At 34.6% G+C, this 14,424-nt stretch overlaps 2 protein-coding genes across 8 annotated transcripts in view; one reads left to right on the top strand and one right to left on the bottom strand.

The window, feature by feature from the left end:
* IMMP2L (inner mitochondrial membrane peptidase subunit 2) overlaps nucleotides 1-14,424 on the top strand; it is an 888,431-nt gene that overhangs the window by 428,801 nt on the left and 445,206 nt on the right. The window lies entirely within an intron of this gene.
* The window catches only part of LRRN3 (leucine rich repeat neuronal 3), a 38,861-nt gene continuing 26,716 nt past the window's right edge, over nucleotides 2,280-14,424 (bottom strand). Inside the window, exon 2 of the mRNA XM_006929314.5 lies at nucleotides 2,280-5,287. Coding sequence (XP_006929376.2) covers nucleotides 2,802-4,928 — 2,127 coding nt within the window. The 5' untranslated portion in view covers nucleotides 4,929-5,287 and the 3' untranslated portion in view covers nucleotides 2,280-2,801. The remainder of the gene's footprint in view (nucleotides 5,288-14,424) is intronic.

Raw genomic sequence — 14,424 nt, 5'->3', positions numbered from 1 at the left:
CTGGGCCTGAAACTGCTTGAGATTCTCTCTTTCTCTTTCTCTTCTTTTGCCCCTACCCTGCTTGTGCACATATGCTGTCTCTCAAATCAAATTTTAAATATTTTTTGTGAAAAAGTGTTTTTCTCCATACATGGTGAGAAGATCCATTGAAAATCACAGAGGTATAAACTTTAGAGTTTTATTTGTTATAGGTAAAGTTTGCCATCGCATCCATATAGTATCACCAAAGTGTAAGTTACATGCTTTGAGTATTCTGACTAGTGCTTAATTTTATGTGAGGTTTAGAAGGAAATGCTGTTCTTGTTATTGAAGCAAATGTCTTTTAACTCTCATTGGCAATTTAGATTAAATTTTAAGGAAGTAAATAGGATCATGATTTTCTTTGAGCATCTGTATTTATTTGGCTGTAACAAAAATACTTCATTTCATTGTCCACTGTTAGGTAACTATTCAGAGTGCTTATTTGCTACAATTTTTCTAAGAAAAATGTAGCTTGAAATGCATTTTAAGCTTTCTGCTATGTTTGTTATAGTTCTTCGGGCAGATAGGTTTAAAAGAAACATACAAGATACCTGAGCAAGTTCTTGCTGACCTATGCAATACCTGCCTCCTAATAGGTCATATTTCAGCTCCTATATTTTTGACAAATAGCCTGGCTCTAAAAAGCTCTGTCCATGGTGCTGAAACATCTCATGATGTATGAGCGTGCCTTCCTGATAAATTCTAATGTCAGCCTCTGTCTGATAGTGATTCATCAGAATGTAAAATTTGTGTTTGGGAAACACATTGAATTAGCAAGTTTTATATTTTCGATGTGTTAAAATTAACACAGTTTGTCCTTTTGTTTTAAAGAGTTCATAACAATTACCTTCCACTTTGTCAAAAACAGCAGGATTTAATTAGAAACTGTCAAGGCTATCATAAAAGCAAATGTCTGCATTAACAAATAAATTGATATGGCTACGGGCTGGAAATGTTCACAGACCAGTGACATGTTGATAACATGCAGCAAGCTATTGTAAGAAAAGTTAAACACTTCATTATGAACAGGCAAAGCAGCAATTAACATGGAAGCCTTATTGCTTTGTAGAGGTAAGCGATTTGCCTATAAAAAGTATGGCTTATTATCTTAGAAGGTTTTTATTGTTTCAGGATATTTTTTTTGTACACAAATGCGTTTATTTTTTAGGACTGTGGGTCTTTGTTTGGAAATATGACTTAAAACCCTGAAAGACTTTGGTTATTTTCTCCAAGTGAAATCTTTATATTTCCTATTTTAGATCTTTAAATGATTAGTAATGTTTTTGGCACTTCAGTGATTTTTTTAAGCTGTGTTTTTTAGGTGTCTTAAATATAGTCATAGAGAACTAAATCTTTTCACTTTACTCTAAATTAGTCTTTGAAGCTTTTTCTGTTTATTATCAAAACTATCCTCTTAAATTTTGTTACACTCTGGAATTATCTGATTTATGTCATTTTTGTATGGTGGTGAACAAAATAAAAGGGAGAATTTTATAAAATTGAACCTGATAAGCATACTCTACCAAATACCTAATATGTTTAAAGTAAAATTTTAAAATCCTACTCTTGGAATATCCTAGTCTTCTAAAATTCTAAAACTTATGGTCATCCTGGGGAAAGAACCCTTCACTCTGATCATAGCAGATTTCAAGTCAGCACCAACCAGGTAAGTTGCTATGCAAGTATATAAACCTCCCTTTTTTGGGTTCTTGTACAACGTGTTTGGTTGTTAGATTTGAAACACAGCAAATTATTATATCATTTTATTCTTACTGCAGTGAAGCACATTAAATATTCAGAATCAGAGATTTGAAAATTAGACCTAAATCCTAAGTCCTGCCAAAATTTGGCAATATTTTCTGCAAAGCAAGCAGCTTACAGTTGAGGTACTACTAATTATTAAAATAAAATTTTCAGTTCCTCAGATATTGGATTTACATTATGTGAACTTAACAATTAAATCCACTCCAAAAGTTGCTTGTTAAGAAAGTATTTAAGTGATTGCATGATATCCCTGAGAATTTGTTTCTGTCAATAAAGGGTTAAATAGAGTGTTGTTGTTGTTGTTGTTGTTGTTGTTGTTGTTGTTTGTTGTTGTTATTGCCTTTCAATACAGATAAAATGTCCTAAATTCATTCTTGTACATTACAAATATGTAATTACAGAACCCAATAAAAGTGTCTTAGCATTCCAAATTTCATTATAGAAAAACACTTTTAAAAAATGCTGTCATTTAAATGACACTTGATCAGATGACATTTCCCAGAAATTATTCTTTATTTAGAAACAAAAACAAGACAAAAGCAATTGATTTTAATCCAAAATGTATTTTTTTCTTATAAAAGAGACCCACATACTCACTGTGTCTACTCTACAGAATTTGTCCATTTTATTACACCACGTGTCAATTCAAGTTATCTAGTCACTGCAAAAACTCGTGGCTAATATGTGTAATACAACACAGGAGGAGGTATTGCTCAGTTCAACTACTCTTATATACTTAAAAAAAATACAGAAATGTTTTTGTCCACTTTAACTGTAGTCCAGACATAAAAGTTACATGAAAGTTCTAGAAAATGGAATTATTTTATTTGGTTGCCACAGTACCCTTTGAAGCCAGGTAATTAAAATGCTGAACTTGTACATATTTCCCTTGGTCAGGAGCAGCATTGGTGAAGCTTAAACTTCTTTCTAGAAAGTAATATTTCTCTGCTTTTGTCTTTTTTCAAGCATAGGTGCAGTCTTAAGATTTTCTTTGAAGTAGGTTTACTTAGTTGTTTTTAGGACATATTTGTTGGCACACCTATAACAGTTGCTTTCACTTCCAGTGCTGTACTTTTTTCTTTGCCTGCTTCCCAGAGGTTGATTAGAGGAGGATAAAGCTCACTGAATGCAAAGGTTGGTTTCTGTAAGTAATTCCTCACATAGCTATGTCCACCATCACAGTTCATGTCTTGGGAGAGGCAACTGAAAAGATATATCACACCAATAATCCCCAGAAAGCCTCCAAGGCAGGCCATAAATGTGGTGGTGTTACTCTTTTCATATTCTTTTTGATCAGGGTCCAAACCTTTTGTGGTGACATTTACACATTGTTTTCTGGTTTTTTGATAGATGGTGGGGATATCAATACAAATTTTATACTCAGTTGATGGGTTCAGATGAGTAAGATTATATACCTTGACATCAGATGGTATTCGAGCACTTTGGGCAGCATGAGCATTTTCAGTCTTGACAAAGGCTGTCCACTTAACACTGGATTTGAGAATTTTAGAACTTGCTTTCCAAGACACCAGAACTGAATTGGCCTGAACATCTTTTATTTTAATATTTAAGGATTCATTGTTATCCTGGGGAAAAGAACCATCCACTTTGATCATAACAGACTTCAAGTCAGCACCAACAAGGTTAGTTGCTATACAAGTATATAAACCCCCTTCTGTTGGGGTTATGTCATTTATATCTAGTGTGCCTTCAGAATGGACATAGAACTTGTCTTTCAGAGTATTAGGTAAGAGTTTTTGACCAGAAGGTGTTATCCAGTAGATTTCAGGCTGTGGCTCTGCAGTAGCTCTACAATGCAAGGAAACATAGCTCCCAGTGTCTAAATCCAGATTAGAAGGAAAGCTCTCAGGAGCTATAAGAGGGAGACATATTTCCATCATTTCTCTGAAATGCACCTGCCGAACATTTTGTCCTTGGAATTCAGGTGGGTCCACACAAAACAGTGAGTCTGGCTCCATAAATCGAATGTTGGTTTTGTTCATATTAATCCAGCGGATGACACAATCACACCTGATAGGATTGCTGTGTATGCTGATCTCCTTGAGGTTTGGCAGAGACTCAATTGTACCATGGTACAGGGCACTAAGGGCATTGCTGTTAAGCATGAGTGATTCCAGCTTGGGTAGTCTGAAAAATGCATTTGGGTGAATGTAAGACAACCTGGGGTTGTTTGTAGCTTCTATTTTTCTTAAATCTGGCAGGTTATCCACCGCAAGACTGTCGATGGAAATCAGCTCAGGCATATTATTTATTCCCAACTCTTTTAAGTGTAGCATATTGCTGAAATCACCCCTCCGTATTCTATTAATGGGATTTTTATTTAGATCCAGGAATTTGAGGTTTATAGCCTTTTGGAGAGCAACATGGGGCACTTTAATAAGCCTGTTGTCGTAAAAAGAGATGCTTTCTAAGTTTTCAAGTCCAACCAAGGCATTATCTGGTATTTCCGTGAGGTTTATACCAGCTATAACCAGGCTGCGAAGATTGATAAGCGGCTTAAAGTTCATGTCTTTGATTCTGATGATTGGATTTTCCCCAATCATCAGAATCTCCAGATTGGGAAGAGCATCAAACCACTTACTGTTGATCATCTGCAATCTATTTGAGTTGAGATGAAGTCGAAGAAGATTATGTAGGCCAATAAAGGCTCCGGGTGAAATTGTAGAAAGCAAGTTGTGATTAATATAGAGTTCTTGTAAGTTGCTCAGTCCAGACAGACATTTTTCAGGCAGCTCAGTTAGTTTGTTTTCCTCTAAATACACAGAAAGAAGCTGAGGCATCTTTTTTACATTAATATTGGTGACTGAGGATAAATTGTTTTGAGATAAGTCCAGGCCAGTAAGGTTTACTGGGAAGTCTATGGAGTATTCAATTTTTGCAATATTGTTAGTCTGTAGGAGCAGAATCTGTGTGTCAGCAGGCAATCTGGCTGGGAAACTCGAAAGACCTAAATCATTACAATCCACTGTAGATGCTTCCATATAAATGGATCTGGGAGTAAACCAAGGCCTGATTTCACATGTACATAATTGTGGGCAATCCGCTTTTTTATCTACAGCTTGTACTAGTGTAGTGATAGCGAGGCCAAGTAGCACATGAATTCGGAGTGGCATGTCCTTCATCTTAGCTTTCTTCTTCAGAAATTTAATGGGCCCTTAAGGATTCCACAGTCACTGCGAGTAAGTTCAGTAAGAGCTGATTGATAAGGAAAATAGGTGCATTTGTCAAATGATGAATGCCATAAAACCACAAAGTTTTTCTTCATGGAAATAAGTGCTGGTGTCACAATTGTCTTGTCCAGAGATGTCATGCATATTGGAAAACAGACCACTATCTCCTCTATGATAGGACACTGATACACTTTCTGAAGATGGAGGATGTATAGATGGTCACAGGAAATTGAGCAATTCATTTATTTAGGAGTGTGATATTCACATCCCATGCTTGTTCAGTACTTGAGGGAATAGCAGCATGATGCTGACTATAATAAAATAGAACATAAAAGAAAAAAGAGAAGAACAATTAGTCCAAAGGAAAAAAAGATACCATAATTAATACCCATAAAATACCATGATTGATTAACTAATTATGATTATCTTACATATAATTTTTTTTTAGTTTACAATTAACTCAATATGTTTTGATGACTTTGTCCTTGTTATGACTATCCTTGGCCCAGACATTGGACAGGCTGAGAAATCAAGTCTTTAGAAGGCTGAAGTTATATTAAACACAGTGACTATGTTTCTAGAATTTTTCTGCTACTTCCCATCTTTACTTGTTTATACATGGGAATTTTGTTTATTATATTTGTCATTCTCTTTCATAATTAGTTATAGGGAAAAAGAAGAGCCTTTCAAAGATGATGGCTTGCTTTTTTCTCTTAGAGGAGCAAAATTAAATGGTTACAAATAAATAATACTGTTCAATTACAATTAAATGAGTTAGCCTGTGATTCCTCGGGTTCCCAAGAAACAAAATTTAGAAACAAATTATGAAATGAACTAGAAGTAGTGGGATTTAGCCAGATTTCCCATTGACATTCATGTTTCTCTCCACAGTCTCCTTTGTATAAAGTGACTTGAATTTTTCAGTATTTGGGAGCGATTAAGTCTAATTTGCCATGGATGTACCTGTAGATTGTCATTCTTTACTGACATTCAGATTAACGTTTGACTGTTTTCTTTTTCCCTGAAAATAACTTACATCCCATTAGTCACTAAAAATGAAAAAGTAACTTTATTACATGAGGAAAACAGGCACTTAGATATTCCATCTTTTAAGTGGATACTCATGTCTTTATCACATAAAAATAAGCAATCCAAAATTAGGTTGTAGTTTTGATATGTGCTGTGTTTTAAAATACCACACTGCTTTTAGATGTATACTCCATCAGTTGGACTGTGGGTGAACTCTTCCTGCAACTAGAGCATGCCTGCACTCCTCATTCTGGGGCTTTTTGCCTCCCAGCAATAGTGGTCTTCTGAATGATGATTTTGTAAATACTGTTATTTCTTTCATCTCTGCCCAGTATTGACATTCATATTGGCATGTTGACTTGCTCTAAGATGGGTGTTTCTATGAGAGAGATAAATATATTTGGAAATGCAGTCTCTACAGAGAGAAACATGTTTTTAAGTTAAAAAAATTATTTTTTAAAATTATAAACAATTTACAGTTAACAGTCATACCTAATTTTCCTCTTATCCTTTAAGACATGTGACTTTTATTTTAAGAGTTTAATCTCTACCCCCACCATTGGTCTCAAACTCATAACACTAAGCTCAAGAGTTGCATGCTCTATTGACTGAGCCAGCCAAGGGCCCCGAGATGTGATTTTATCTAAAAACTGAATCGCGAAGTGCGGATAAGTACTAAGTTGCCTTGAATTAAAAATGTCTTTGTTTTTCTTTTTTCATTACTTCATCTGTTAGCTAATCTAAAATTCCACTTTTTAAGGAAAAGTTTTTTTTTTTTTTATTTTTAGTTGATGTATAGTTAACATATGTTATATTCATTTCAGGTGTACAACATGTACAACATGTGATTCAAGAGTTATGTACATAACAAAATGTTCACCACAATAAGTGTAGTTATCATCTGTTGCCATAGTAGTTATTGCAATATTATTGACTATATTCCTTATGCTGTACTATTCATCTCTGCAACTTATATATTTTATAACTGGAAGTTTTTACCTCTTAATCCCTTTCTCTTATTTCACCCATTGCCCCACTCCCCTCCCCTTTGGCAACCACTGGTTTATTGTCTTTATCTATGAGTCTGTTTGTTTGTTGTTGTTGTTGTTGTTGTTATTCATTTATTTTGTTTTTCAGATTCCACATACAAGTGAAATCATATAATTATTTGTCTTTCTCTATGGGGCTTACTTCACTTAGCTTAATACCTTCTAGGTCCATTCATATTGTTTGCAAATGGCAAGATTATTTTTTTGTGTGTGTGGCTGAGTCCTTTTTTGTCGTTGTTTTGCTTTAAACTGGACGTTTTGGCTATTATTCCTAATCTGTTTCAAGTAGACTCTGAGTCCCTTGAAGAGAGAATCTAATATACCTCCTTCTTCACTGAAGATTCCTGATAAATCATTGACCCATAGGACCCTCCACAATCTGGGATTTCTCTTCTCTTTCTCTGTGTTTCTCATCATCTTATGCCATTCTGCATGCAGCCTTCCCTCTGTCAATAGAGCTCTGGGTACCTCATCTTCTCTCTGCCTGGAATGCCTGTTTCTTTGTTTTAGTTACTCTTGCTGTTTGGTCAGTCCTCAGTTCAAGCATCACCTCTCTGTGAAACCTTCCATATAACCTCTCCCCTCCAGCTGTACCTGACTGCCCTCCACAGTCATTCCATGGTCCCAGCACACACCTCTATCAGAATATTTACTTGATTCTTGGCCTCACCAGGTAGTCATCTCCTTGAGAGCGTAAGGCCTGCCTAACTTTCTATCCCCAGTTCCTGAGCATGGTGATTAGAATGTAGTAGATTTTCCAGAAATGTTTTGAATGAATGTATAAATGAATTATATTAATAAATGTATATATTCATCTTCTCTACATATAATTTAAGCATTTCCATCTGTTTAATTTACCAATTTCAATATTCAGCTGCTTTAACATGCATAAATCTATTATACAGAATACATGTTGACTATATTACTAAATTTCAAAGATTAAATTTGAGTATAATCCAAAGGAACATTAGACTTTAAAGAAAAGTCAATCTAATATATCTATAGTTTTTTCCTTAATTTATTCTGTCAATTAATGAGCACCTTCTGTGTTCCAGTTATTGGGGTAATAGCTAGAGGGTGAAAAAATGACCTGGACATGTTCTCTTCCTTTCTGAAGGTTCTAGTCTGGAAGGGGAAGCACAAGTAGACAGATGGCTATAATTCATTGTAGAGCTGATATGGGAGCACATGGGAAGGGTACCTGAATATAACTAAAATTGAAAGCTACTGCCTCTTTCTTCCCCAAATGAAGAAAAAAACCTAGGTACAAAGTACAAATACATTTCTGCATGTTCCCATAAATCATTCAGTTGAGAACTAAGAAAGCATCACTTCTGCCAATTAATCACTTAAATTGACTTTCTCCAGCAGAGAGGCCTATATCCTTATGTTAACTAGAGGGTTAAAAATATTTAAGATGAACTCTTCTTTTGAGGGATGTTAACCTAATAATGCCACTTTTTATTTTGAAATTACCCTTCTGTTTTCTTAAATTTATATCTTTGTTTAATTAGAAACTCTTTTCTGACCTCATTTCATTATTTACGTAGCCATATGCCAGAAACAACCACATTTGAACTAGATTTGTTCTGGAAGTTTTGGAAAGGAGAGTTCTTATAGTAGTGAACAAGTTCAAATTTTATTTCTCCCGATCTGTAGGAAGAAATTGTCAGTATGAGAAGCACAATAGAAGATGTGGAAATTTTTCCTTTCTTCATTGTAATATTGATTTTTTTTCTCATGTCTTTGGAAATGATTATGATGCTTTCACTAATGGACTGTTTGGCATAGATTGTTTGCAGGATAATAAGGTAGTAATAATATCTTATATCTTAGTGCTTCATGGTTTTCAAAGCCTTTCTTATTCATTGTTTATTTTATGTTAATAATGACCTTGTGAGAGAGGCGCCTGTGTGGCTCAGTCGGTTAAGCATCTGACTTCAGCTGAGGTTATGATCTCGCGGTTCATGAGTTCAAGCCCCGCATCAGGCTCTGTGCTGATAGCTTGGAGCCTGGAGCCACCTTCAGATTCTGTGTCTCCCTCTCTCTCTCTCCTCCCCTTCCCCACTCATGCTCTGTCTCTGTCTCTCTCTTAAGAATAAACATTAAAAACAAAATAATGACCTTGTGAGTTTGGCTGGGAAGTAAATCCCATTTTCCATTTTTTTTATGTAAGGTTATGTGAGACCCATCAGCCAGAGATCACACAGTTAATAAAAGATGGGGTGACATTAGAACCCAGGTTTTGTCTTCAGGTTCAACAGTTCTGTCTAGTAATCCACACTGCATTCATGTGTAGAGATGAGATGAAATAATTTTAACAAAAGGGTACTGTAGTGATTTTGTTTCTCAGCAGGGCTGTCACTACTTTGGTCTTCAGCTTTTCAGTTAGAAAATTAATTTCATCAATCTACTAATAGTAACTAGTGTGAGATTCACACTAACCATACTTGCAAAGGATGAAACAAAATGCCGGTACATTACAATGAGAAATGTGACTGTCAGGAGAATACTGATGTCTGAAGCTGCTGGCCAATGCTGTTACTTTATTTAAAAAATATACTTGGAAATACAAATTATGTATCTGCAATTTGTGAATGTAGAATAAGAAGCAGGTAAGTCAGGTTACAGTTCTTAATTACCATAGCCATTGTAAATGATAATCTGATGTTACTGCTTTAGTAAAGATTGTATTATCACAGGAACCAGACCTCTTGAGTCTCATGGCCCTTGGAATGATCTCAGCCCCGAAACCTCTGTGCTGGGAAACTTTTCCTGGATTCTTTCTTGGTCCCTTCTCTGTGTTTTAATCATTTGTTTGCATTTCTTTTTTTCCCCTTACTGAACATAAAAGTGTTAGACATTAGATTATTAGATTACCCTCTTATTAGATGGAGATGACTGGATTATTATTTCCTTACTAGATTATGAGATTATATTATTAGGGTCTGGGTTCCACTTACTTTTGTGGTCATATTATTAGTGCATTTGATTGGTTGAGTAGTACCTAGCCTTGTACCTCCAGTGTAGGAGTAATTAAACAAATGTGTGCAAAATAATGACTCACAAATGTGTCTTTCTATAATTTGTATTGGATGATAGCATATGGAATAGTGATGAAAATGACTTTTTTTCTTCCTAAGTAACTGCCAATAAGTAACACAGAACAAAATAAAGAGAAACAGATACGCCCCCAGAGTTTTACAGATTTTTTTTCTTATTGTCTGATGGTTAAAAAGGAGACATATTACAATTGTACAACAAAGTGTCCACTGGCAAAACAGAAAATGGTTCACTTTATAGGCAACAATTTAAAAACATAGTTGTTCTTTAAAGCCACATTTTAGCTTTACCACTGAGACAATGGTTACTGCTGTTGGCCATGTCGGGATTTTGGCTGAATAATTATAATGGCAGTATTATTTAAGTAGAGATTTTTGTTTTTTATATGCAGCTGTATAAAAATTTTTAAAAATATTAAGCTAATTATATCACTAAAAAATTGACCAACTTAATTCCATGTTCATTCTTTGAGAATTTTAATGCCATAAACCCTCTTATTTTATTTTCTCTCTTCCCCGTCTTTCCCTCTCCTCTGTTTCCTTTTTGAATACATTGAAAAAATAATAAACTCTGAAAAATTATTTTCAAGCTTAGAAAACTTGCATTACATAATTATTGGTGTACTTACATAATTTCCCATATCAAGATACCAGGAATTTTTTCTTCTAAAATAAGAGCAGGAAAATTGTACTTCAAGCAATCAATATTTCAACTTGAGTTTTAATGGTTTTAGGGCTGTTGCTTGCTCTGGAACCTAGCATAGGCACTGGAACGTAAGTCTTCAATAAATATTTATAATGTGGATGGGCGGTTGTAAACAGATAACATGTAGGTAAACTATCTTACTTTTCTTCCTTAAAATAGAGTAAATAAGCCATATACAAACTATTGTTATGAACAGTATATGCATTGTCATTAAATGATTCCCATTTTTTATGGTGAACATTCGTATATATGGTCATATTCTTAGGAGGTAAGGACTAACTCATAATTCACTATTTTATTTCCAGTTGTTTTTTAAAGGTAAAACTATTTTAGAAGGTCATTTTTGTATCTTCTTTGAGTTTTAAAGGCAACTGAATCTTTTATATATTAAAGCAAAATAAATTATAATTGAATATTATAAAAGTTCAGCAGATAATGTTAATGAAATGTCACCAGGAATGAACACTGACATCTCAAGGAAATGTATTATATAAAGGCTCTTTTAAATGATTTGAATGAATGAGTCCTACAAGTTCAATGTCAGCCCTCATTAGAGATTATCATTTATCTACTCTTTCATTTATGCTTCCATTCCGTCTTTCCATAAATATTTGCTGAGGGCCTGCTGCATCGGTCATATGCTTTCATTTGTAATCTCATTTCATAAGATTTGTAAAAATTGAAACATAAAAAATTATTTTTCATTGACAGAGTGTAATTTGACAGTTAAGGCTTTTTTGTGTGTGTAGGTGGAGTTGGTTCAGAAGACCTTTTTAAAAAAAATTAAAACATTTTAAGATGGGGAATTTCATTAAAATTATTTTCTTAAGTTTATTTATTTTGAAAGAGAGAGAGGGAGAGAGAGAGAACCCGAGGCAGGCTCTGCACTGACAGCGTGGCTCAATCTCACCAACTGTGAGATCATGACCTGAACTGAAATCAAGAGTCAGACACTTAACTAACTGAGACACACAGGTGCCCCAAGATGTGGAATTTTCATTCAACATATGTTCTTTGTGCTTTTTCAATTTTTCTTCACAGTATATTTCATTTTTCTTATTGGCTCCCCATGTAGATTTTGCCTGAGGGAGAGTCAAAGTCCTAAAACATTTTATGTTTCAAATTATACATACAATATATGTATAATTCTACTCTGGCTGGCAGCATGAAACTTTACAGTCCAGGATATTAATTAAGAGAAAGAAGTTTTAGGGCTTCCCAAATATTAGAATATTTTTAATACCTGTGGATACTCATTATAACTTGAGATTTCTTTAATCTAAAAATAGAAATTGTTTCTAGACATACTTTTATATGGAAACTTTTAGGGCAAAAGCTACTTTTTTCTTGGTAAAAAAGTTCGTTATTCCTTAACTTCATCTGTTTTTCATCTCTTAAGAAACATTATTGAACAACTGCTTTTTGGCAGGCACCATTGTAGACACTGGAGAGTCAGCAATAAATCAGATGCAGTATCTCCTTACCAAATTCTCAGTTATCCAAGGTGTAAATGGTTAGGGATGGTGCACGATAGAGTTGGCACAATAAAAGTATATGCACTGTTCTCTGATATATATAGGAGGGGATGCTCCGTTCTATCCACCCAACAGAAGCAACCTGAATGTTCTGTGTTCTTTTATGTTGCTTATCTAAAAAGTCAGCTTAAGTATACCGAGGAAACACGGGGAAGAAGATTTAAAATCCACTATCTTTCAGATGAATTTTTACAATGCTAAAGCTTAAGAACAAAGTGCGCTTGTTTCCTGTAACTCATTATGTATATTATAAAGACTACAGAGTCTGAAGAAGAGAAACATTTGGATATTTAAGTTCAGAGATTTGTGAAGATAGGAAGTTGCCATGGCTACATTAAAGCCCAGTTTTTCCTTTTCTTCTATAGCAAATTGCTAGCTAAGTTCATTTGTATAAAGAACTTAAATTCTATTTTCCCATTATCTGGTTTTATGCCTTTGTTGTAAGGCTCAGTCTTTCTTCAGTTCTAATTGAAGGTTCCATATCCCAAAGGTATTGCTGAATTATACTAAATGCATTCCTATAAAAGGGTATTCATTTTGCCTTGAGAAATATTTATTTTCCAGTTTTTCAAAACTAATTGTTTGAATTGCGGGTCAACTCTCAGGAAGTAGATAATGGTAACTATTTAGAGCAGTTTAATGAATGTTATCTTATAGTATTCGTCTGTTGACAAAAAATTGATATAGAGAAGCAAGTTTGCTTTGTGATATGAAACATGGGTCAGGTTTACTAGATGATTTTGTAATTGTGGACAGGATACCTTATTTTCCTATGCCTCAAGTCATGGATCATTAAAATTTAGAAATCAGTTATATGACAGTTAAGGTTCCTTCCCATTGTAAATGTATTTATTACTCTGTAAACATGAAAGGGTTTTAAAAAGATATCTAAAAAATGGTTGTGGGTAAAGTGACTTATTCAATTTTAACCTCTGTATTTAATTGATCATAGGTTTACATTCAGTACTCTAGTCCTATGTCTTTAACACATCAGGGTCAGTGAATTTTAGTCATGAGGTTTTTAAATGCTAGCAGATTAATTACCTGGAATTATTCCTATTTAATTTCATATTTTTATCTACATAGTAGCAAATGAAAAAAGAGAGTTACTTTAGTCATCAAATTCAGGCATGCTAACTACTGGGTAAATAAATTGCCTGGATATATATTGATATATAAACAATGTAACCATTATGACTGAAATGTTTCTATGTATAACCATTATGATTTCAAGGTAGGGATTTTTGTTACTATTGAAGTATCAGTCACCTGGATATATTGGGTATCATATAAAATCAGCGTATTTTTGGTGTCGCACATTTTTCAGTGGAAATGGGTATAGAGATCCATTTGGTACTCAGCCTCATTTCGACTATGAAACTCTTTGTTCACATACAGTATTACCTATTTTTACATTAAGTAAACCATAGGAAATATCTATTCCGGTTAGCACAGGGTGGTGTAGGAGAGTGTGGTAAGGCAGATATCTGGAAGGATATAGATGGTACTCAGCTTGGCTTCCTGTTCATAGCATCTGATCCTGAAAGGGCTCCAAAAACCTCACTTTCTGAACCATCCATCCTCTCTTAGAAATAAAGAAATGGAGACCCTCAGAGGTGAGGTGACTCATGTAAAGGTGGTGTATTCTGGAGGACTGTTGAAAATTTGGGAAGACTTTAGCTGTTGTTTCTAGTGCAGATTCCTCTGCCATCATCCCAGGTTATAGGCCTGCCACAGTTAGGTCTATTTCCGTTGGCCCTGACCAAATCCAAATTAGCCTCTCTCTTGTAAGGTGGGAAGAAGCTCCAAGTGTAGTATGATAGCACTCAACCTTCATGATAAATATTAGCTACATAATGGATGGGGCAGGGAAGAAGGAAATGCTCAGGAAGAAGATGGGTAGAGTAGTGGCATTTAATAATAATACAGCAATGGCAAACATGTCCCATGTGCCACGGGTCTCATACCGTACATGAATTCCCACAGGTGATCCTCATGTCAGCTCTTTTTGTAGACACCATTGTTATCGTTATTTATATACAAGTCCAAAGAGGTTAAATGACTTGC

Source organism: Felis catus, chromosome A2, assembly GCF_018350175.1.
Source record: "Felis catus isolate Fca126 chromosome A2, F.catus_Fca126_mat1.0, whole genome shotgun sequence".
In the NCBI taxonomy this organism is placed as follows: Eukaryota; Metazoa; Chordata; class Mammalia; order Carnivora; family Felidae; genus Felis; species Felis catus.
The sequence above is the reverse complement of the archived record's forward strand: the minus strand, read 5'-3'. Positions and strand labels throughout refer to the sequence as shown.